Here is a 23,194-nt window from a genome sequence, read left to right as displayed (position 1 = left end):
TAATACATTTTTTTAAAGATCATTTGTTTGACCCAAATTCACTGATAGCTGTTGAATGCAGTAATTTTGAAATTAAGCTTCAAAAACTTCTTTTTTTATTGCCTAACCGAGCAAAATATGTACGGCGTGCGTTCCGGCAAATCGTGGAAGGAGTTAAAGTACACTTCAGTGGACCGTGTATGATGACGTGTAGACATGGGCGTCCTTAGGTTTTTATTTTCTCATAGAGACTCATCTAAATATGATTTATCTTAAGTTGAAGCAACAAAAAACGATCTTAACTTATTTCGAATTTGTGGCTATTACGCTTGTTTCTCTAACCCGTGTCGTAGAGGAAGATTGCGGATCAAATCTAACTGGTAGCAGAGCGATTTGATACCGTTTATCTATTTCGACTGGGAGGTAAGTTGAATCGATCGATCGAATATCGATTGTGTTCCCGGGGAAGGCTTCGTATAAGTAAGAACTGCGTGCTTGATGAAGAAGGGATACTTGTTATGGAGTTCAGCGGTAGGAAGAGTAATAACCTTTCCATGATGCACGGCGGACTCCGTAAATATGAGGTCTTGGTTTTTTAAGGATTGCTTTCAACCACTTTTCCTTCAAAACTCGAAAAATTACGGAACCTTTAAATGACACCCAGTGATGGGATGGATATTCTCCTTTTTACTTGTCGGGAAAGCGGGCTGGTTCGAATTCAACTGGGAGTGGGATGCCTGTGGAGCACTTAAATGCTTAACACAACGCTCCCTAATTCTTCTTCTGTAAACTTAGGGACTACTTCCAAGGACATGTCCTCAGTTGCTGATTTTTCTACGTTACTGTTGGACGATGCCGTTTGGTGCTGATGCTACTGTTATGATCGGTGATGCCGTTGATGTTCTTCATGTCACTGATACTGCTGCTGCGGCTGATCTCTCTCTTCTTTGAGGTCTCGCAACTCCTCCTGTAGCTGATGGCTCAGTGTTTGCTAGTTCTCAAGCTGGTGCGCCAGGAAGGTCTTCAGCTTCTTCAACTCTTAAATTTGCCTTACCAAGCCCAAGTACCCCGCTAACTGGTCTTATGGGCCCGAAATCCCCTTCTCTTCAATGACTCTCCTAAGAACTTTATCCCCTCTTGGCTCCAGTACCCAAACTTGTCCTGAAGTGTTGCCAGATGAACGCTAGTTGCTCCTCGAATGGCATTATGATTTATGCTGTAATTGGAAAAGTTCGGGAAAAAATTCCTTTTTGGAACGGTACTTCCTTCTATAACGTTTCCGCTTCATTTGTCACTTTTTCCCAATTTGAATTTCTACAAGATCAGTAGTGGATTGATCCGTCACTCAGTGTGACTTATATCGATCAAGAAAGGTCTGTTCGCTTCGACCGCTCGGAGCCGCCCTATACCCCACCAAAAGGTGAATGGCAACCATCTATATATATTAAGAGTTTACATAGCTTGGGCAGAAGGCTTCCACGCAACTGCTGCAGGGACATACCATCAGCTGCACCTAGCGATGCGGTCAACCTAATTTCCCTGCACTTCCCAACATCCGTCAAGATTTTCTTTGTAGTTACAAAATATAACCTGCAATGTCCAAAGGACTACTTAACGTTTCACAGTCTGGCTAACACAAAGGCAAGTGCGTGTTGACGAGATATTTAAGTTGAGCTGCGCTTGGGCCCAGGTGGATCTGTTCGGTCTACATTCGCCAATTTCACCCCAAAATCACATAGGTCCAAGTTTTCTGGCCATGACCGACAGTAAATGTAGTGATTTGCAAATGCACTTGACGGGACAGTGTTCCAAAATCGGCATGGTATAGGATAAGGGCCAAACGTACGGTAGTTCTGCTAACTAATTGGGTAGTGTTTTGACCTCCTCAATAGCACAGATGAAGAATTTTCAAAGCGGAAATATAGGGTTTTGCTAACCTTCCAGACCTCCACTGCAATTCCCGAGGCTCCTATTGCCTCTGTTGGTTTCATTTGTTTGATTGTCGCGTCAATTTCCGCGATGCTAATAAGTAGAATTACTGTGAATGTTCGCGGTGCCTGCGAAATTTCCGGATAGTTAAACTTGAATGGAAACAACTGTTCATGACGCATTAACATTTCCTCAGTTGTACGTTGAGACCTATTAAGAATAATTTCTGGGAATTCGTTTGGCCATGAAATCGCAGTGAATAAGTCAAGGTTTCTAATTTTATATTCCGCACGTTATCACGCTCCCCCATTCCAGTCCTGACCCATTTACCATATATAATGATGAAAATAATTTCAATTTTCCTAATTTATATAGGTCAAAGGTAAAACCGATTCCAAGGATTTATTTAATTAGGGGTTTTCTGCAATTCTGCATGCACATACAATGGGAGCAGGTGTTCTGCATTCTTCCTTGATGGAAAGTTCGCATACTGTATAGAATTCCTTTTATTCGAAAATTTACTTCAACGCAATAACACGAAACTTAAATTAACACAATTAAGTCTGTAACAGCAAACATACTCCAGCCAAAGTCCACTTCGCAGCTTTCTCCTTGGTCTTGAGGTTGAAGGTCCAAACGAAAGTGGGTCCTCGCATTCTGTGGAGTGGGAAGGAGCCTGCTTAATTAAGGAACCACTAACGGAGGTTGTGAAAATCAGAACAACCATAAAATAGTCATTTCAATTTAAAATATATTCACGAGGAACTGACAGACGCGAATAAAGTCGGCTTACCGTATTTTGTAGACGGGACACTCGTAAATGTTCTTGGTGTCTTGCTTGTCTTGTGTTACGGCCTTGATATATATCACGGGCATGGCTGGGAAAAGCTCCTTGAGACGAGCATCTGCAATCGTTCCCAACTTGATGTCCCAGCGTGCACCCTCCATGTATAGCCCATTAACGAAAGCTCCTTCACGGGGTGCCGCTCTGAAATGTGGCAGATTTGGCGAAAAGTGAAGACGTAATTCATTTTAATCTTAATTACATGCGAAATTATTCATGAGGCAAGACTCCTGGCTTATATTGTAAACGGATTTTATTCTCCAAATCCATCAGCCTTAAATATGACGATTAAGATCAAATCGAAAGTTTGACGTTGCCCCTATGCAGCAGGTTTTATTAATTCGGTTGAAGGGAAATGGCTTTAAGGATTTTTTCACATCATCGGGGCAACGTCGTGAACTGATGTTTTTATTGACGCTGTTCCGCTTTCAGAAGCTGATGATAGCGCGAGAGGAAGAAAGTGGAATCAGTACGGAGGAATTAACATTTAATGGCTTCTGGTTGCTCAACTTCCCTTGTGGTTAGGATTTCTAGCTTTTTAAATTGAGCGAGTGACTTACCGTATTTATATGCAATATATATGAGCCTATACTATTCAGAGAGGATTTACAGATATATGGGGACATATATCCAAGGAAACGCTTCATAAAAATATTGAAAAGGGAGGACAGGTACTTACGAAATTTCCTCCTTCTGCTTCTTCGTGACGTCACAATTTAAGCACATTCTGTCTAGGGGCCATTCATTCTTGCGTGCTGTTTGCTGCATGATAGCGGTCAGAAAGCTTTGAGGGTTGAAGAAGCCTCCAAGCCAAACAGATGACGGCAGACGGAAATCAGATGACCAGTTCTCTAATTCTCTAAGTCGAACCATTAAATCCGCAAACCATGACTGTAAGCCTAACAAGCTTGGGTAAGCTAGTTTGGTCCAGCTTTCCGGCACCTGATCCATGAACAGACATTCCATCAGTTTTTCCATATCAGAAGTTATAGTCAATTCGCCCTTCAGCCCTAGTTCCAGCTCAACTAACGAGCGTCTAAGTTCTGACATAAGGATATTCATCCGTTCGCATTCTTGGAAGGCCACGATAACATAGGGCGACCGATCTTCTACCCGACCCATTATTTCGATCATATTGAAAGGCTGCGGAAGCTTATCGATAATGTCATCCAGAATGGATTTAACCACTTCCTCTTGAGAAGCTCCCCCGGCACCTGCTCCACCTGCTATTCTTGGTTGAAGCTCAAATACTATTTTGAAAAGCCTTTCAGCCACTGTTGTAAGAAATCCAATTTCCGCATTGGAGTGTAAACCATACAAAGCAGGACTTTCGGCCGGAAGAACGTCGTCAATATATTGGTGGTATCCTTTGTAGTCCGTGTTGGGTGGCGCTGGAAAGCCCTTACACAGTTGAAGATCACCGTCGATGAGTTCCGGCTGCATAGCTTCTTCCAAATAAGTGCGACATAGTCTTCGATCCCAGTCGTCGGTGATGTGGCCTCCGTACATAATCTCACCGAAAAGGTATCGTAAATCTTCCCATGGAACCCGACTGTTGGCTTCTAGGTAGTTGTACAACACATAAACGCTTATGGTTAAATCGCCCACATTGAAAGGATACACTCGGTTCCATCCCTGTGGACCAAACTTGCGTCTTTCAGCTACTACAGCATGAAAATAGCACAGGGCGAAAAGAACTGCCTTAAACTCAGTCTCCTTAGTACACATCTCCAGAGTTTCTTGATTAAAATTATCTAATGCTTTGTGAATGTTAGCCAACATTCCCGTAGGAGGTTCATTTGTTATCTTAATTGCAGACTCTAATATCCCTTGAGGCAAAATGTGATATTCTGCAGATGCGGCAGGCTCTGCACTTAAAAACAGTCTGTAGTTTTCATGAGGGTGAATTAAGGTTTGCTCCATTTTCTTTTCGAGCGAAGGTAGCCACCTTGCTACCAAATGAATATTTTGGAGAATTACCCAATGTCCTTCTTTGGAAGCAATGTCCATAGCGTTCTCGGCTACGATTTCCTGACCTTGCCCCAAGGAAACATTGTAGAAATTATTATTATCCGTTGAGAATCCTAAAGTATTTCCAAGCTTCTCTACATCTTTCAAAGGATCTACTCCCGGGCTCAAAATGAAGAATATGTGAGTATAAGGACTAGATTCCTCAAAAGTGGTGGGAAAGTCAATCGATCGAGCTTCCACATATTTAGGGCCCAATTTTTCTTCTATGAAACCTTGCACGGCGTAAGTCATTCTATCTGGTCTTAAGGCCCTCATCATACATAATCTCTGAACAGCAGTTTTCGATTTCCATTCTCCTGGAAACTTCTCCTTTTCAGGACACTCCGCTTCAGTAAACTTCTGCCAACGCTTGTGAGATCCCTCGATATCTTTATCTAGACCGCGGAATGGCATAAGGTCACATAGTGCTTTAATACCACCCCAGCTTATGTTTGTCAGAAATCCTAGGGGTGACACTACGTTCGGGTTGTATGGGAATTTCAAAAGGAAATCAAGTTCATCTGGTGCGATTTCTCCTGAGTTGAGCAAAATTTGGATCCCAAGTTGGCAAAGGAAGATGAGCTTGTCCCTTTCAAATAAGCCCCGAGTTGTATATTGGGTCACACAGAAAGTGATTGAATCGATTAAATTCTCGACTCTTTCCTTTACCTTTTCAGCAGGTTTTGCTTTTGCGATTGCCGTTTGGAAAACTACAGTAAAAGCTTTTAGGGAGAACTGATACATTGGGTTAATTTTGAAGAGGTCGTTGAGGATGAAATAAACAATTGATGCTCTCTTGGCAGCTGGACGGTAGTTTTCCCTTGCATTGTCAATTTGAGCAGCTGTGATTTTGGCTTCTTTTACCTTGATTTCTACTTCGTCTGCTGTTTTCTTTGTTTTCTCTAAATTCAATACTAAAGTGGCATCTTCGAGAACATTTTCACCTGCAGACGACAGTCGTTGCAGAAGATCATCTTCAAGGAATTTCAAAGTTATTTTGAAATTATTCTGTTGCATTGTAAGCTTGGTTCGTTTCTGTTCAAGATCTGGTCGTTCGGCCTTAACAACAGCAGCTAAGAACTGGTCCTCCAAGCCATCTCGCGTTACTGTAAAATTTATCAATGTGCATTGGGCCTGCAACTCGGGCTTGTAATGTGGATTGGCGAGCTTAGTGTGTAAAATAAGTCTGAAATTCTTATTGAAGTCAATCTCCTTATCGCCTATTTTTATGACTGTGCCTTTTTTAATAAGCATCCTGCCCAACAAAGGGTCCAATACTGCGTCAATCGACTCCCCAATGTTTTCAAGTAGCATGACTTTGCCGCCGGTTATTGCCTTCTCGATTACATCCAGGTACGATTTCTGAGTGAGCCGTGCAACAACCAGTTCCTTCCCATACTTTTGTTTGATCCACTTTATTCCTTGTCTGGGTATCATGTTGAGAGGGTGTCAAAAATATTGCTGATGGAAGAATATATTCTATCTACTTACAATTGTGGATCTATCATAAGTGGATAGCGATCAGAGTATGATAAAATGGCGGCATTTTCAGCAGACATGCGATCGCTTGGAAGTCCTTGATTATTCCATTCTGCAATTTGTGCATCATCACAGATCATATCGAAAGGATCTGTACCCTCGGAGCTTGGAACACGGGGCTAAAAATTTAAATGAGAATAAATACGATGGTATTAATTAGTGCATCAGAATAATATTTTTACGAATATTGTATTCCTGAAATAAAGATGTTTAGATTCATCTGAGAGGAGATCTGTCGGTAGATGTTTGCATTTAATCTAACAACATGTGAATTTTCAATTACTCATAGTTCCTTCATGGAAGAAGGTAGTTAATATTTTCTTGGCAACAGGCAATTCTGCTCAAAATGTTACGCACAGAAAAAAGGAGATGCTTCTTAAAGCGACATTGTAATCGTGAGAAATGATTTGGATGGCACCGCCTTGCTAAAGCATGGTATTGGTGACGGCAGCAAAAATGGAGGAAGATTTCTGGATCTCTGTTGATTTCCTTGGGTTTCAAACAAACGTTACCCAATCAAGTCGTTTATGTCGCGGTCACTAACAGCATAATAAAAGAGATGCTGACATTCGCCTCGGAGGAGGCCAACAACTGAATCTTAAACTATACGACAGAGAAAACTGATTAATACTAGGAAGTTGTCAAAAGTGCTCTACCTTCTACTTAACCAATCATCTTCCGTGTTCCATGCTATTGTAAAGAAATTAGTCAGCAATAATGTTGGAACAAATTTGGTATCATTTCGAGCGCCTGACTGACAAAGAGCAGGATGGTTTCCGCTGGAGATTCTCCTGCACTAGTTGCAATACTGTGCTTCGAATTATTATGAAACGATTTCGAGGGAGCTCTGGATAGCGCCAATAAAGAGTGTACCCACACTTCTCATCGTAGTAGGAATATTATGAAGAATCAAAGCGAAATATATGGGTGCAAAACGTCGCGCATCCATTCAAATCAAATCTGGAAGGAATCTGAAGCACGACAGAACTGTATGGTGTCCTGAATATTATTTGGTTTCGGTATCGGCAACGATTACCATGCGGCTTGGCAGGAGGATGTAGAGAGTGGATAATGGATAATATCATCTTTCTTCTGATGTCCTTGACAAAAATGGTGCAATTTTCTCTCTCTTACTGAGTCATGGACCTTGGCTATATGTCTCTTGAGTCGGAAAAGAGATAAATTGAAGATCAGTATCAATCAAAGGAGTACGGTCTGTGCGGTGGAAAAGGGACATTTTTTTAGAAGATACGGGCAACGCATACTAAATGAAAGTATTATAATATTATAGAATAACATGTTAAGAATATTTGTTGAAAATTTCAGCGAAAAATATTAAAATTTAAGTCGTTGGCAGCAAATCCCCCAATCGTCTCCAAAAAAGTAGTTTTGCGATGATGGCTGTAACTCATGACTCTATCATCTGGAGGAAAAAAAAGTGGTTCTATTTGTATATGACTTATGTATGCATCTGAGTTTTTTTCTTTTTGAAAAGATTTTTCAATTTTTGACACTGGAAAGTCAAAAACAAACTCGATTTTCGCTTAAAAAATCGACAGATTTTCATCGTGAATTATAGAGGGAAAGTGTGCACCAAATTTCAAGAAGATCGGCGCAAGAGATTGTAAGCGGCAACTGCAAACCACTTTGAGAGCGTGAACTGTGGGAAAATCGTTTTGAAGTTCAGCAGCTCGGGTGAAGCGACTCAGATCTTCGAATGGTTAAAATTCGTATCTTCGTTCGTTTTGCCACAACAAAATTTTACCCAATATTCTTGAGTTGTTGTGCATTCATACAAAAATTAAAAAAAAAAAATGTTCAGACCAATTTTGGTAAGTGATTCTCCTCAGCGTGGATTACAAGACCACACCATCGAAAACGCCCCTCTTGCAACTGTTGCGACCCGGTTCAACCTCATATCGATTGCGAATATCCTCATTTCATATGTAGTCATGACGTGTTGCGTCTCTAGTCCAATGTAACACATTTTTACATTACCCCAAGGTGCCGTTCACTGTCTTTTATAATCGGCCAACACTCAGAACCACAGAAGGCGACAGGGTGAATGATACTGAGGTAAATCTTGATTGATTTGAAACGTCGGTTGAGCCGAAGATTACAAAGAGCGCCAGTTGTGGAACTCAGCTTCGTCCACGTTGTACTTATGAGTCAAGCAATTTCATGAAGCAATTCTTCATTGGCTGATAGCATTGATTCTAGGTATTTAAATCGCTCAGTTCTGGGCAGGTCACTACCACTGACAATGATGGTGCTTGTTCGATTAAGATCGATCTTTAAAAATTTTATTTTATTCAGATTCAATCATTCCATTTTTGGATAAGTTGCTCGAGATCATTTTTGCTATTCGGTGCCAGGGAAACTTCATCTGCATGGTGCGGTATATAGGGCGCTGACGGTGGATGTCCCGCGTTACAGTGGTGATAAAAAGGAGCTCTTCTTCTACTAGATCTTGTCGGATAGCATACCTCATGAGTTCGGCGGGCACACGGTCAAACACTTTCTCTAGATGCAGAAATGCAATGCAAAGAGAACAGCACTTCTTACGATGTTTCTCCATGAGTAAATACGTAGCGTGTATTGCGTAGTTCCGCAGTTCTCGATAAACTCGGCTTGATTTATGGTTATTTGAACGATGCAGCGAATACAGTTGTCAAGAATGTAAACTTCATAGTATTGGACAGCAAGCGGATCAGACGGGAATTTGAACAGTGGTACGTTGTTGCCAGTCGGAATGTGTGCTATCTTCCTCAATAACTCGATTGACGAACTCGGTGAGCCACAGCGTTGGGTATCAGTTCTTTGCCTTCCAGAGTCTAGCTGTGGCTTTCCCCGATTTAATTCGTTTTATTGTTTCCTCGACTTTAGTGGCGTTAACAGGTGAAATTGCTCCAAATGCCGGCAATGCTTGTGAAGGCGGAGGATGAAGAAATTTTTCCCATCCGGCCTTCATGGTCCGTCGTTCGGTAAACAAAGTACCATTCCTGTTATTGACGCAACTGAAGTGTTCGATATCCTACGTTCTTTGGTGTCGTGGTGGCCTAATTTATGGTAAAAATCTTTGAAATTTTCGGGTAACAACGACCGCTCTCTTTGCTTCTCGATTGCCATTCCTGTAAGTTTGCCAATTGGGCCGGTTTTGTCGTCAGGAAACTTATGGTTGTTCTTTCCATGATGTCGATCTAGTCAGCATACGCCAATACGTGGTTGGAATTGAAAAGCATAATCTCTTCCTCTCGCATTTATGTAAAGATCAAGCGTCATTTTTTTAGGGTGGTGATGCTCTGCGCTTATAGAGCAAAATAGTGGAGAGTATCTTGTAGATGATACTCAGCATTGTATTAGCTCCATAATTACACAACACTGCAGAATATATCCCTTGGACCAGACAATGCTTCGTTGCCATTCATCAGGCATTGATTCCCTGTGATGAACCACTTGCTGTAATTGGAGGCCTCCATATTTAACCAATTCGATTGCAATTCCTTCGGGGGTGCCGACTTGGTGGTGCCAGGATTTGCTCGTCGTTGTTATTTGTTGTCACCTCCAACTCGCCGTCCGTAAGCTCAGAAATTGAATTTCCATCTTTGTCCTGTAAAGGTGAGCATCAGGGTGTATATTATTCCATCCTACTGACTTGTTCGAAAAAATTTACTTGGGGAGATTCGAGGTGCTACTGTCACTCGAGCCCCGAGCACTGTGCCGAACGATACAGTTATCCGGGTCTATACTCGCCCCTCATGTGTTTTGATGTTTATCAAGGCTGAGAGAAGGCGGTGTTCGATTAACACGTAGCAAAGGTCAGGTCGTTGCCTTCATGATCACGGCGTCGGAATGTGGAAGTGCTACGAATATTTACAATAAGTCCCCCAAGTTTTCAGTATATGGATCATGATGCTTAAATTTTCACTTTGTGCAAATCTTCCTTGAAGAGGCCCAGCATTTAAAGCAGCGAGCTGAAACTGCCCTTCGCTTTATCCTGCACATGAGCCTCCCGACCTCTACTTTCCGGCAATGAACAAATTGACTAGCAGTTTACTCAAGGATAGTAACAATGACCAATTTTTTTCTTTTTGGGCTGGCAGATGTAACTCCCACCTTGAGGTTGCTCACATCTGGGTAATCCCTTTTTATCGTTCCCTCCATGTTGTTCATGAGGCATTCCATATCCCTTGCTTCAAGGCTGCACATGGATTCTTGGCAAGATACCACTGCTTTCGCAACTAGAATATTCTGGACTGTCTCGCAGAACGTACTCTTCTTGTCAATCTTCGACCCAAGTTCGGCAAGTATGTAAATCGGCGGTTCGAGTCCGCCCAATAGATTAAACATCTACCCCAACGACATCTACTTAGACGCGACCGAAGGGAGGGCTCATAATTGACTTAAATTTTGCTTCAATCAGATCCATCCAGCCTGTCACACCAGATTTATTCGGAAACGGCTGGACCGATTGTCACGAAATTTGGTGAGAATGTGTGGTCTGTGAATTCCTTTATATATAGCAAGTGGCACCACTTTGTGTTGAATTTAAGAGGGGCCTCCGATTACATGCCAAAGGAGGGTACACATTTTTTTTTCGCTGAATATGATCGTGGGGGTATCAAATGAAAGGGCTCAATTAGTCCTTAAAAAAGGGTGCCATATTTGATACCGGGTGAAACTTAGGGCTTAAAATATGACCTCCAAGCAGTGTAACTGGTCTTGGGCAAAGCCCTAAACTCCGTTTCTCCCAGATATTCCGATAGTGCACATCACCTAGTGTTGACTGAATCACTCACACCTTTACTGCCAGAGCATATTGGATAGCCACAATGGCTGTTCGGCTAGAATTTTTGTAAGAAAAGTATCCTGAACTGAAAACTATACTATCTATCCTGAACTGAAAAGACCCTCATTTTCCCCCTTTAATTTTTCTATTGGCCTCATTGTTATTTTCGTCTTCATCAAGCTAGTCTGAATTTTTTTCCAAACCACTATGCGTGCTCGAAGGACGTCTGCCACACACGTTAACATTCAGCATGAATAAATCAACGACCCTTTCCTTGTAGCAACTAAACTTGCAATTGAAAATGAAATTAGTGCTTTACAATGTTGCAAATTGATTTATGAAATGCTGCATGTCGTTTGCATTTAAAGAAAGCTGCTTCATTATTCATTGAAAAAGCAAATTTGGGTGGTTTGTGGTTTCGGCTATGTGCAGCCAATATGAGGAGGAGGATGAGACGACCCTGCACTTTTTATGCAGCTGCCCGGCCTCCTTAAATCTCAGACGAAGACACTTTGGCAATGTTTTCTTCAATAAAGAATCTGCGCACTCTCTGCCTCTGGAGAATGTTCGCAGATTTGCTAAAGCTTGCGAACGCCATTGGCGGGGAGCCATTGAATAGGCGATATAAGGGGGTAGTACAATGGGCTTAACAATGGCCTGAGCGCTCGGAGCTACGGCTCTCTCAGTAAACTAAACTAACTAAGCTAAAGTTTTGTGTAACACAAAACCTTATTAAAATCGGTTTACTGTCTGTCTGTCTGTCACACGCATTTTTCTCGGAGACGGTTATATCGATTGACACCAAATTTGGTGGAAACTATCAACACCCACGCATACAGTGAGTTGCATTCGTTTATGTTCAATTTAAGGCGGGGTCCCCATACATGCAAATGGGAGGTATCAATTTTCTTTTCACGAAATATAGTCATTCGGGGTATCCAATGAAAGGCCTCCGTTAGTACTTTCCGAAACTGACCTTAGTTTTGACATTTGTCGGAATGGTGGGGAGTACGGGGGGTCGAAAATGATCATTTCTTTAACGGACCCATTCTCAGAAACTGCCCAACCGGAAAATCTGAAAAAAATCAGGAGGTTGCGACTATACGGTGCCTAGGTTCCGAAATATCCTACATACCGATATTCTGTCAAATAAAGTTAATAATAGTATATTGTTATAATTTTTAATAATTGGCTGCAAAACCCTCCCTTACCTTTACTCTAGTGCCACGAATATGTAAGGATCTAGGCTATAATATTGAGCATAATCATACCAAGTTTGGTCGAAATCGCACTATTATTAAAAAATTGTCGTTTCTCTACAAATTCAAGACTATGAATGTCAATATCACGAGAAAGTGGATATTCTCACATAATATATGCTACGCATATATGGGGCAAATGCACACTCGAATGTTTTTATATAAGAAATATTCAAAACCTTTTATACCTGAAGCGTCCAGCTTCCGGTTTCCCGACTTGTTCAGTTAATGAAGTCGATTCTTCGCACTCTCCTAAAATTACTGTGCTTCATCTTCAATCCAAACCTGCGAATAGGAAATTTCCCGAATTGTTGAAAGAATTTAATTGCAGCAATGATTCCGAAACCTGGAAAGGATGCCACGCAAGTCAAATCGCGCTGACCGTCCAGCTTCCTTAAGAGAATATCCAAGGTATTCGGAAAACTACCACTCCAGAAGCTGTTGCCAATCCTAGCAGACAGCAACGTTACACCTGATTACCAATTCAGGTTTAGAAATCAGCAGAATACAATAGAGCAAGTGTGGATTGATTCAGAAACAAACAATGCTCTCGAAGGCAGAAGATCTTGTACAGCAGTATCTTTAGATGTGGCCCGAGCATTCGACAAGGTTTGGCACGCAGGTCTTATTAATAAAATCAAACGATTACTCCCTGGTTGTTTACATAATCTATTAATATCGTATTTAACGAAAGATCGGAGCAGGAGTTCCTCAGGCGAGTGTACTCGGTGCTGTACTGTACCTTATCCACCCGACCGATTTTCCTGCTAGCGCGTTAACCATCACAGCTAACTTTGCTGATGATACTGCAATCTTAAGTTCACATGGAAGTGAGTGGAAGGTGTGCAAGTAATTGGCACTTTGCGAAAAGGAAATTGTCCTCAAGTGAAGACCAACAACATCGCTTTACCCGAATCGGATATGATTGCTGCCACATAATATGAAGATTTTAGAACTCATTCTTGAAAACCGTATTTGCGAGAGCGTTGAAATAAGGGTGAATCAAACAGAGGCACTACTCACGCTGCGTAGAGAGAAACATGGTGAGAAGTATCGTCCACTTAACATTACATTTCTGGATCTAAAGAAAGCCTAGGCTGGAGTAAATTTCGCTAACATGATCCAAACAAGTAAATTTCGAAGTGCGGCGGCCATGTGAAAATCGCTTCGTGCCTCCATCGGTGTTTATCAAGGAAGCCCCTCACACAGTTCTTCTTTGTTTTTATTATGACCACTGTCACACGGAGTAACCAACGTCCAACGCCTTATACACAACTTTATGCATATGATTTTTTCCTAGCGTCTAATAGCAAAAATGATTTCGAGCAACTTGTCCAAAAATGGAATGATCGTCTTATGTGACACGCTCTCAGATGGAATCTGAATAAACCTAGACGAAGTGGCGTTCCACAACTGGCGTTTTCGATGATCGACGTATCAACGAACGTCTCAAGTCGTGGAAAACTCGCGAGGAACGCATCTTCGATGATCATGCAAGCCGCGCTAACAAGAATTCACTCGCCAAGATTGGTTTGAATATCGAAGTCAATGGGAAACGACCAAAGGCCGGCCAAAACAACGATGACTTGATACGCTGGATGGTAATTTCAAGGTCTGGCACTGCATCCAGGTCATGCGATACCGATCAAGACGAGCCGATCAAACTTAACGGGACAAAGGCTGACGAGGAAGAAGATCCTATTTCTTGATGATTAAAGTCTAGAACACTGAGAAATGTCTAGTGTATGAGCATTAACAGGGGAGCTAACAGAAGCATTGTGTTATTCGCTTTGAACTTGTGAGGTAAATGTAAAAACAAACTCTCGCAACCTGCCCCAGGTGATGAAACCAAATCATGAAGATTTTAACAGCCAAGTCGAGATGGAGATCGAATTCAGGCGATACGTTGACTCCTATAATAATAATCGTTGGCGCAACAATCCAACTGGATCAGAGCCTTGAGGTGTGTTAGAGCACCTCATTCAAGGCCGTGACGGCACACTACACTGTAGGAAGCAATGTTAGATCATTACCCTGATTTGACTCAGATACTCAATTCACAGCTGAGTTGACTGGTGTCCAACATCTAGTTACGATAGCAAATCCCTCTACCACCAGTGATATTTGAACCGGAACCTTCTGCTATGGCAGCCCAGCGGTATAATCACTTGAGACATCCGAAAAGAGACATATAACCTAACTGGAGCCAAAGCGCCGGAGGCCCAAGTCTCAAAAAAAAAAAAAACTCGGTACGACTGGTTCGATGATGATTGCTACTGATGCTGATACTGGACAATGCAGCAATCGTTACGAACGCGAAAACGTGTAGGAGACTTATCACGAACTCCGTCGAACGGAAAGCCACAAACCAGAAGAAGGAAGCCTGAGAAAACCAGGATGACCGTGGAAATGCAGAGAACAACCGCACCCAGTGCGAAGCTTTCACGATCAAGCTGCAATATGAGGCAATATACACCTGATACTCATCCTGACAAGACAAAGAAGGAAATCTGGTTTGCCACCGTGTGGGCATATTAGAGGGACGGGTTCAGTATTTTAATGAATTGCTTAACAAGCAGAGTGTATGCCAATTTAAAGCCCCGCCAACTTAGACGACGAAAAAATATTGCAATCACCATGCATGGTCCGTGTTGTTTATTTACTTAAGAATCGTAAGTCACCAGGATCTCATGGAATGACATGAAGTCTCCGGAAGGTTGATGGAGGCACTAATTCGCACACAGAAAAACACACTACCGCTTTGCGCAGTTTCTTACAGGCCATGCAAGTTGTTGTAGAAAGTGCCTCCAATCCAAAGATTGTAAAATTTCCAAAATTTTGCTAGAATCGGTACCGCGCCGGAAAACTCAGAACACCTGAAGTTCAGCCCCGAATTCACGAGTGAAGGAAGGATGCTTAAGGACGCGCTAAAAGTGAACGTGTAATACTGTAGTAATTACAAAAACACTGAGGACATTTGAACGAGGCCAGAACAGAACTGTTAGAGCCGGAAACAAGTGAACCTAAACAGGCCAGAAATATTACTTGAATTCTGGTCCCGCGAGTTAGGGTCAGCAGAATACACTGATTTTCGATTACATCTAATATGCATGGGCAAAACAGGTATAAAAAGTCATGGTTTACACAAGAAAATTACTGAAAAAGCGAATAGACATGATTAATTAGGTTGGCCGATCAAATATTCTTGAAACACAGAGAGAGTGTAGACTGCAGTTATTGGAAATAAAATAAATAGGATAAAGTATTATACATATACACACCTCGAGGCTGTCGAATTGTGGTTTCCATTTCTGATTCTGAAGTTCATTCCTGTAAATGCGTGTGAAGCAACCGACGTACGAAATGAAACAAGCAATCAAAAGAATATCTCCTGGTAAAGTTTTCTGTTGATCATTGAGACTGTAAAATATAAGGAAATTTGAATGCAATGCATTTAATGTAGATAGACAAGTCTAACCTCTTCACTGATTCTCTCCAGCGTACTTTCTCCGTCGCTAAACCATCAATAAGCCGATGCGCTAGGTCGATTGTGAAAGCAGTCTTATCTGCCTCGTCCTGACACTTTTGTTTCTCAGCGAGAGCAGCGTTAAATTCGGTTTGGATTACATTCAGTTTCTCTTCTAGTTCAATTAGGCGATCATTCAGATATTGCAGTTTGTCTCTTGCTGCTTTCAGTTCAGCTTGTGCGTTATTGAGAGCTCTTTGTTTTGGCTCCACAATGAGGAAAACTTGATAGAACTTGTGAATGTTAATCACCCATGCGCACAGTCCGGCTGCTGCTGACGACTTTGCATATATTTTTTCAGGATCGAAGTCTGGATTATTAAGATATGGCTGCAAAGCTTTTATTACATCTGGATGAATGTGCTCTTTATCATAATTGATAAGGTCATATAAAAACTGGTCAACTTTCCCCATAAGCGCTTTGCATGCTTTCCAGCTCCGGTCTTTAGGAATTTTTCCTTTTTTAGAAAACAGCACCAACACGGCAGCACAAACATTAACCACAGCTTCATGTGGGGAGCCAAAGGACTTCAGTTCAGTCAAGTTGGCTTTATTGAGTGTGTTCAATGCTTCCTGTGCAGCTATTAGAGCTGGCTGTGCCCGACGAAGATCCTCTTCGCAAAGCTTCGCTTTCTCGGATACGTCCTCTTCGATTGCCCGGACTTTGACTTCCTCCTCACTTGCAAAATTCCTTTCCTTTTGCACCTTTTCATTTTCTGCGCTGACAACAACAATGAGCTTATCTGCAGCCTCGTTTTTAACTTTAAGGACGACCTCTTGCTCTTTCAGTACATCCTGCAGACCGTCGACCTGAGCGGCGCATGCTGCTAATTTCAGAAGGCCGTTTTCTAAACGCACAATGCGGTCCTTATTTTGCGTTAATTTAGTACGAAGAAGGTTTTGGTAGAGCGCGATTAATTCCAAAAATGATTTGGGAGTCGTGTAGTTATATCGCTTGTCATTTTGTAAATATATCTGAGACATCTCATTAACAGTGCCATGAACATATGCCATAAATTGAGATATGGGCTTCCTAATTTCGTCCTAGAAATGCGAGAATTGGGGATTAGAAAATAAATAATTCTTTTCGAATTAGAAACCTACATCCATTTCCTCAATCTCTTCAAGGAATCTGAATGACACTGACTCAAGGGCCTCCTTAGGCCACTCGTGGAACCAGTCAATCGTGGTGCAGTTTACCAAGGCAGGAAACTTTCTTGCTCTGACTCGCAAGGTAGAACCTACTGGTGAGAAGCATAATACAACCTGTGGGAAACACATTTTGTGAGAGGGTACAAATCTGTGTGGAAGCAGAGTTTTTTTTACTTTCAACAATCCACGAACTTTGTTGATGAAATATTTCCAACAATTTTCTCGAGTTTCAGGAAGACCAGCTTGCTTCACCTCATTTCTCATATTAGAAATTATGTTTTCCACTTCGTCGTCGGCGAATAGTTCATGTATCTCACCCGAGGCAAGCATGTCATTGACTAATACCAAGAATTCTTCTTTGGCTACTTGGGAGTCAGTCATCAAATAGCAACAGGATTGGTTTTTCATTCCCGCTTTCATGTACAGAGCAGCTAAGTCCGCTTTCAAGTCGGGAATGCCATAGTCCTTTCGCAACTGAACTTGGAATACGTCAAGTGATGAAATGTAGCTCGCAAGTCTGGTAAGTGACTGTTTTCCAGATCCACCGACACCAATTAAAAGAGCGTACCCTCTTGCGGCTTCCAGGATTCTACTTATTCGGCAGATGTGTGCCATAGCGTCTTCAAAAAGGACCAAATTCATAGCACCTACCAATTCATTGTAGCCATCTTGAGCTTCACTCAATAGTTTGTGTAAAGTTTGCCAGTCAGCAACACCTGTATATTTGAAATCTGCTAGGCCTTGCGCGAAATGACAGAATATCAATGGTTCCTCGAAGACAATCTCTTCATTGAAAGTTTCAATTCCTTTTTTGACCATTTCTCGCAGAAGTTTGTTGAAATTTTTTATATCATTTACCTCAACCATCTTGTCACCGTAAACTCGTGTTGCCTCGTGCACCCATTGTCGGAGAAGTTTGTCTGAATTCGGGCATGTGTCTCCAGTTGCGTACATCATCCCCTGAAAATATTTTAGGTATTCAATTATTGAACAAGACTTTTTCGGTCAGTAGTTTATGAGAACTGGTTTTGATTCCAATGTCCACTTATTCAGTCCTCTTACTCTACCCGTTTACAACTGACGTACTGTAATCCGGGCCTTCCATTTGATATCCTCAATTGCTATTTTGGGACAAGAAAATGTTTTTCCAGAACCTGTTGTTGGGAAAGCCTCCTGCCTAAAACTAAACGTATGATAATATCAACTACTGCATGCGTGGAGTTCCTAGTTCTTTCTCTGGTTTACCACATTTCGTGCCAGTAGGTAGAGCTGTATCCCGGTAAAGTTTGTATAGTTGATAAACAGACAGGCAAGCAGACAGAGGGACAGCCTGTGAGGAGTCGCCAGATCTTCCAACAGGCGCCATTCCAGGTAGTTATAGGAAGGATATCCAGAACATCAAACCAAATTGGCAGACGAGGGAATTAGAAAACTGACGTTGCGGTCATCGAAATTGCCCGACCGCTGTGCCGCGACGGTAAACAACTTAGTAACTATAGCATGTCAAGCAGTGCACTGCAGAATAGTCAACTTGTCTCTCTTTGAGGCTGATATGTCCAGATAGTTTGCAGTCAGGGGTAATAGACTGCATTAAAAAAGAAGCCTTATTGATACCTCGTCGCCTCAATGAGTAAGTTTCACTTTACGGTGCTACAGCGGGCTATAACACGGTGGACCTTCTAACCCTCAAACTCATGGGAACCAGATAAGTACATGAATGAAAGTACTCAAACTAGCTAACCAAGTGGAGCTACGTCTTCGAAATACTAAAAGCCAGGTGATTACATCTAAAATGGAGTAAGTTGGGGCGTCAAGCAGTGGAGCCACAGTCAACATACGCATAGTGCGAAGACTACAACCAACAAAGATCGCTCCTCAAAAAGCAGAGACAAGAATCTGAAGGAAAGCTCAGACCTAAGCCATCTTATAGATATATAATAAAGCGGAGAGCAGCGGAGATTAGCCCGCATGAGGACAAGGTTCCCAACAAATTTAAACCTGGGGAAATGCCGTGTAGGTCAGGAGTGAAGGCGCAATGCTAGGGGCGCTTCCGACCAGGTCATATAATAGTTGACTGCACGACGGAGGACTCTGCGGAGTGGCTTTAGATTATAGTCACTAAATTGTCAGGCTGGGAAAGAGCAGAACAATCGACATGTGTTCGGTCATCATGGCGATCAAACGTCGAAGCTGCGATATTAACTATAGATTTGGGAACATATCTGTGCATGTGGGGAAAGCCGGAGTGAAAAGCCCACCGAGGTCCTCGGAGGAATCTCGAAAGCGTAGGGACTAAAAGGACTGAATCAAGAACGGTAGTAAACCTGCTACTCAGTGAGGAGGAGAAGCTGGACGACGTAGACTTAGATCTTTTAGGGCTTAGGAAGGATAACGGGCGGGGGGGAGGGTGGAACTCCACGGTGGAGAAGAGCTCCAAACACTAACGGACCAATGCCTAAACTAAAGTAGCCCAGGTAAACCTCTACCATGCAAAAGCTTCATCGGTATTAATTACAAAGACAAGTTTCAAGGATAATATAAGAATAGCGCTGGGTCAGGAGGCCCGATTGCACCGGCGGCAGATTTGAGTCTGCAAGGAGGAAGTATGCAAGTAATTTGGGATCCCTCTTCTGCAAAAACCAAGAGCATGCTTTACTGTTATTTAAAATATATATGCCTTTCAGAGTTCTTGACCAAAGACCTTGTTGCTACCCAAGTTTCACTAGAAGGTATCAACTAGGACTATCGCGAGATAGTCGTGGCATCCGGCTACTTCCCTGGAGACGACATCCCGATCTCACCGTAGCTTTCTGAATGGACAGAAGGTTAAAATGTAGGCAAATAGGAGTGTGCAAGTTGATGAATTCCAGGGTTACGCTACCGACATTGTTTTTAGCACACCACCGGGTGGAAATATACGTCGTAGACAGATGTGAATCTTTCAACCTTCAAACAACTATAGAGGTAGAACATAGCTTTTTTGACCAATGGCTAAGCGGCGATCAAGGCACTTAGAGTCAGCCAGATGAACTCTTAATTGGTGTGAGAATGTCTTGAGAGACTGAATACGATCGGGCCGTACAATGGATACTATGGGTTCCAGCCCATGATGGGTTGGATGGCAATGAGGCAGGAGCCAAACTGGCCAGCAAAGGAGCTGGAATGCCTCTACATGGGCCGAAACCCTTCTGCGGGTTCGTGGCTATGACGTTAGAAATGAAATGAACGGCTTAGGGAAACAGTCTGGGCGAGCCTATAGGAACGGAGCAGTCCAAGGTGCTTATGCGGGGACATCAACCCAAGCGCACAAAGGGTTGTTTATACCAGATGAAGAAGAACTTCCAGATTATAGTAGATTGAAGTATTACTTGGGGAAGCTAGGGAAATCTACGGACAATGGCTGGTGAGTGGCAAAATCCCCGTACAAGTCCTGGGACAGTGTCCGGTATTTGTGCAAAGTAGTTCGAAGCACCTGGGAGTATACTTAATACTATATGCCCAGTTGAAATACTTTGAAGTAGGGAATATATTAAAATTCCTGACGGATATAGGCTTGCTTGATATATTACAGTTAAAAGGTACACTGTAATCAATAAAAGGGGCATAATATTTCTTTAAGGACTTGATGCAACTTCACTTAACAAAATAATAATAATGGTATGTAGTGGCACAAGTGATTTAGATTTGGAGGAGATGTTCACACGAAGTACGACTTTACATAGAGCACTAGTAAAAAAACTGAAGAAATCGCTAGTCGACAGAAACTGTTACGTCCAACGCATTTGTTCAACAGGAACTCACTTACCGAAACAGTTGAATTATCCTTCACATATCTTGTAGCAAATATAGTTGGTGGTCAAATGGTAGTATAGGTCCTAGGGCGAAACGTGGACTGGTACCCACGATGGAGCATAAAACCTGGGAAATGCCTGCTGAACCAACACCTACTACCAAACCCTATCTCCACCTCCACGTGGCGACCACTGGTAGCTCTTTCTTAACGAAAAGCTGCAGACGGAGAAGGATGAAGGCGAGTCTCCCGCGCCTGAAAACGGGACAAATTGTACCAACTATTCCTCCAGTTTGGGGGTTGGGTAGGGTTGGCAACCCTCTACGGAAAACAACTTGTTATGAAGCCACAGCAGGAGCCTCGGACTGGACGGATTACATAACGACGAACCCGGCAACGACAAAGGAATAACGATTTGCGTATTTTCTCATGAGAGAACGCAGGCAGTAGAACGAACCCTCGAAGCCTGTCCCAGATATGATATCAAAATCATACTTGGGGAGTTTAACAGCCAAGTAGGGAAGGAGCCTATATTCGAGCGATACGTTGGCTCCCATAGCTCACATCATAATTCAAATGATACCCGACTGCGGATGATCCAATTAGCAGTGTCACACGAAACGGTTGTTGGAAGTGCCTAGTTTGCGCGGAAAGCGGTCCACCAACATACATGGGTCTCTCCAGACGGGACCACTTTCAACGCCGCCGCCTCTCAGCCTTGATGAATGTCCAATATAGCCGGGCCAATATAGACTCGGATCACTATCTCGTTGGCATGGTGCTCCGAGCTCGAACAACAATACCACCTAGAATCCCCTCTGACAATCAGGTGAGAGTGAACACTGAAGCCATCCACAACACAGTCCTCCGCGATACCTATAAGAGGGAAATGGATGCCGCAATATCTGCAGTGAACAGAGGACCTGGAGATGAAGCATCAACAAATGGTCTTCACAATCACCTGAAGAACGTTATCATTGATACGGCCACAAACATACTTGGCCCCAGCCGCAAAAGGAGTCGGAACGGCTGGTTTGACAATGAATGTAAGCTAGCAACGAAACGGAAGAATGCTGCATACCTAGTAATGTTGCATTCTCAAACAACGCGGGCACGCGCAGAGACTTATCGCGAACTCCATCGAGCGGAGAAGCGACTTCACAGATGGAAAAAGGAAGCCTGGGAGATCCAACAACCGCACTAGGCGCGAAAGTTTTACCAACATATCAGCAGGATGAAGCCGACGACAAGGGGATGCCCTATCATGCATCCCCTTTAATCTGGCCCTCGAGAAAGTGATCCATGATGCCGAGGTAAATGCAAGAGGTACGATCTTCTTTAAGTCCACCCAACTACTGGCCTATGTTGACGATATCGACATCATGGGAAGAACCACCCGAGACGTACAGACTGCCTTCATCCAGATCGAGCAGGCGGCAATTGGGGCGAGATCTTGGTCTGCACATCAATGAAGGCAAGACAAAGTATATGGTGGCAACGTCAGCACTGAAAACCAACCAATCAACAACATCGAACGGCACTGATCAAACGGGAAGAATAAGAGTAGGAGAATACAACTTTGAGACCGTTGATAGTTTCTCCTATCTAGGGTCGAAAAGCACAACCGATAACAGCTACGATGATGAAATCCGCGCACGGTTGTTGTATTCCTTGGAGACTTGGGTCCTTAGCAAGAAAAATTGCGAACTATTGGCCGCGTTCGAGAGAAGAATCCTCTGAAGAATTTTTGACCCCTACATGAGGATGGACGATTCCGTAGCCTACATAACGATGAAAGTTATGAGCGGTACCATGACCGTCCGGTTGTGGACAAAATCCGGCTCAATAGGTTACGGTGGGTGGGTCACTTAATCCGTATGGATGAGCATGATACAGCCCGGAAAGTCTATAACGGCAATATCTATGGTAGGAAAAGAAGACGAGGCAGACCCTGCCTAAGATGGAGCTATGGTGCAAGTCAGGACACCAGACAGCTTTTAGGGATATCGAATTGGTGGACCTCGGCGCAAAACCGGGATGTCTGGAGTTCCTTATTAATTCAGGCCTAGACCGGATGCCAGTTGTTGCGCCGTTGATGATGATGATGAAATATAGTTGAGCAGTTCGGGTTTATTAAGGAGGAGTGCAAAATATATCAAGGTATGAAGGAGACAGTGGATACGGTGAGAGTTGAAATATGGAAATTCCAAATCTGCTATTCTAACGGTGTTACATACCACCTAAATGATACCTAATATCACTACTACCGATTTACGGAAAGGTAACAGAGTACGAGGAAAAAAGACGGAATCACCAGGAGTGGTAGGAAAGAAAGCATACGAAAAGTTCCGAAAAAACATAATACAAGCTCGGAGGTG

The 23,194-nt window shown here is 42.7% G+C and overlaps 1 protein-coding gene across 1 annotated transcript in view; it reads right to left on the bottom strand.

The window, feature by feature from the left end:
• Positions 1-2,419: 2,419 nt before the first annotated feature.
• The window catches only part of LOC119652057 (dynein beta chain, ciliary-like), a 62,880-nt gene continuing 42,105 nt past the window's right edge, over positions 2,420-23,194 (bottom strand). The window contains exons 25-32 of the mRNA XM_038055994.1: positions 17,201-17,986; positions 16,979-17,140; positions 15,828-16,918; positions 15,631-15,769; positions 6,254-6,420; positions 3,432-6,188; positions 2,702-2,896; positions 2,420-2,565 (exon numbers count right to left, since the gene is read on the bottom strand). Coding sequence (XP_037911922.1) covers positions 2,466-2,565; positions 2,702-2,896; positions 3,432-6,188; positions 6,254-6,420; positions 15,631-15,769; positions 15,828-16,918; positions 16,979-17,140; positions 17,201-17,986 — 5,397 coding nt within the window. The 3' untranslated portion in view covers positions 2,420-2,465. The remainder of the gene's footprint in view (positions 2,566-2,701; positions 2,897-3,431; positions 6,189-6,253; positions 6,421-15,630; positions 15,770-15,827; positions 16,919-16,978; positions 17,141-17,200; positions 17,987-23,194) is intronic.

This window comes from Hermetia illucens, chromosome 3 (genome assembly GCF_905115235.1).
Source record: "Hermetia illucens chromosome 3, iHerIll2.2.curated.20191125, whole genome shotgun sequence".
NCBI lineage: Eukaryota > Metazoa > Arthropoda > Insecta > Diptera > Stratiomyidae > Hermetia > Hermetia illucens.
The sequence above is the reverse complement of the archived record's forward strand: the minus strand, read 5'-3'. Positions and strand labels throughout refer to the sequence as shown.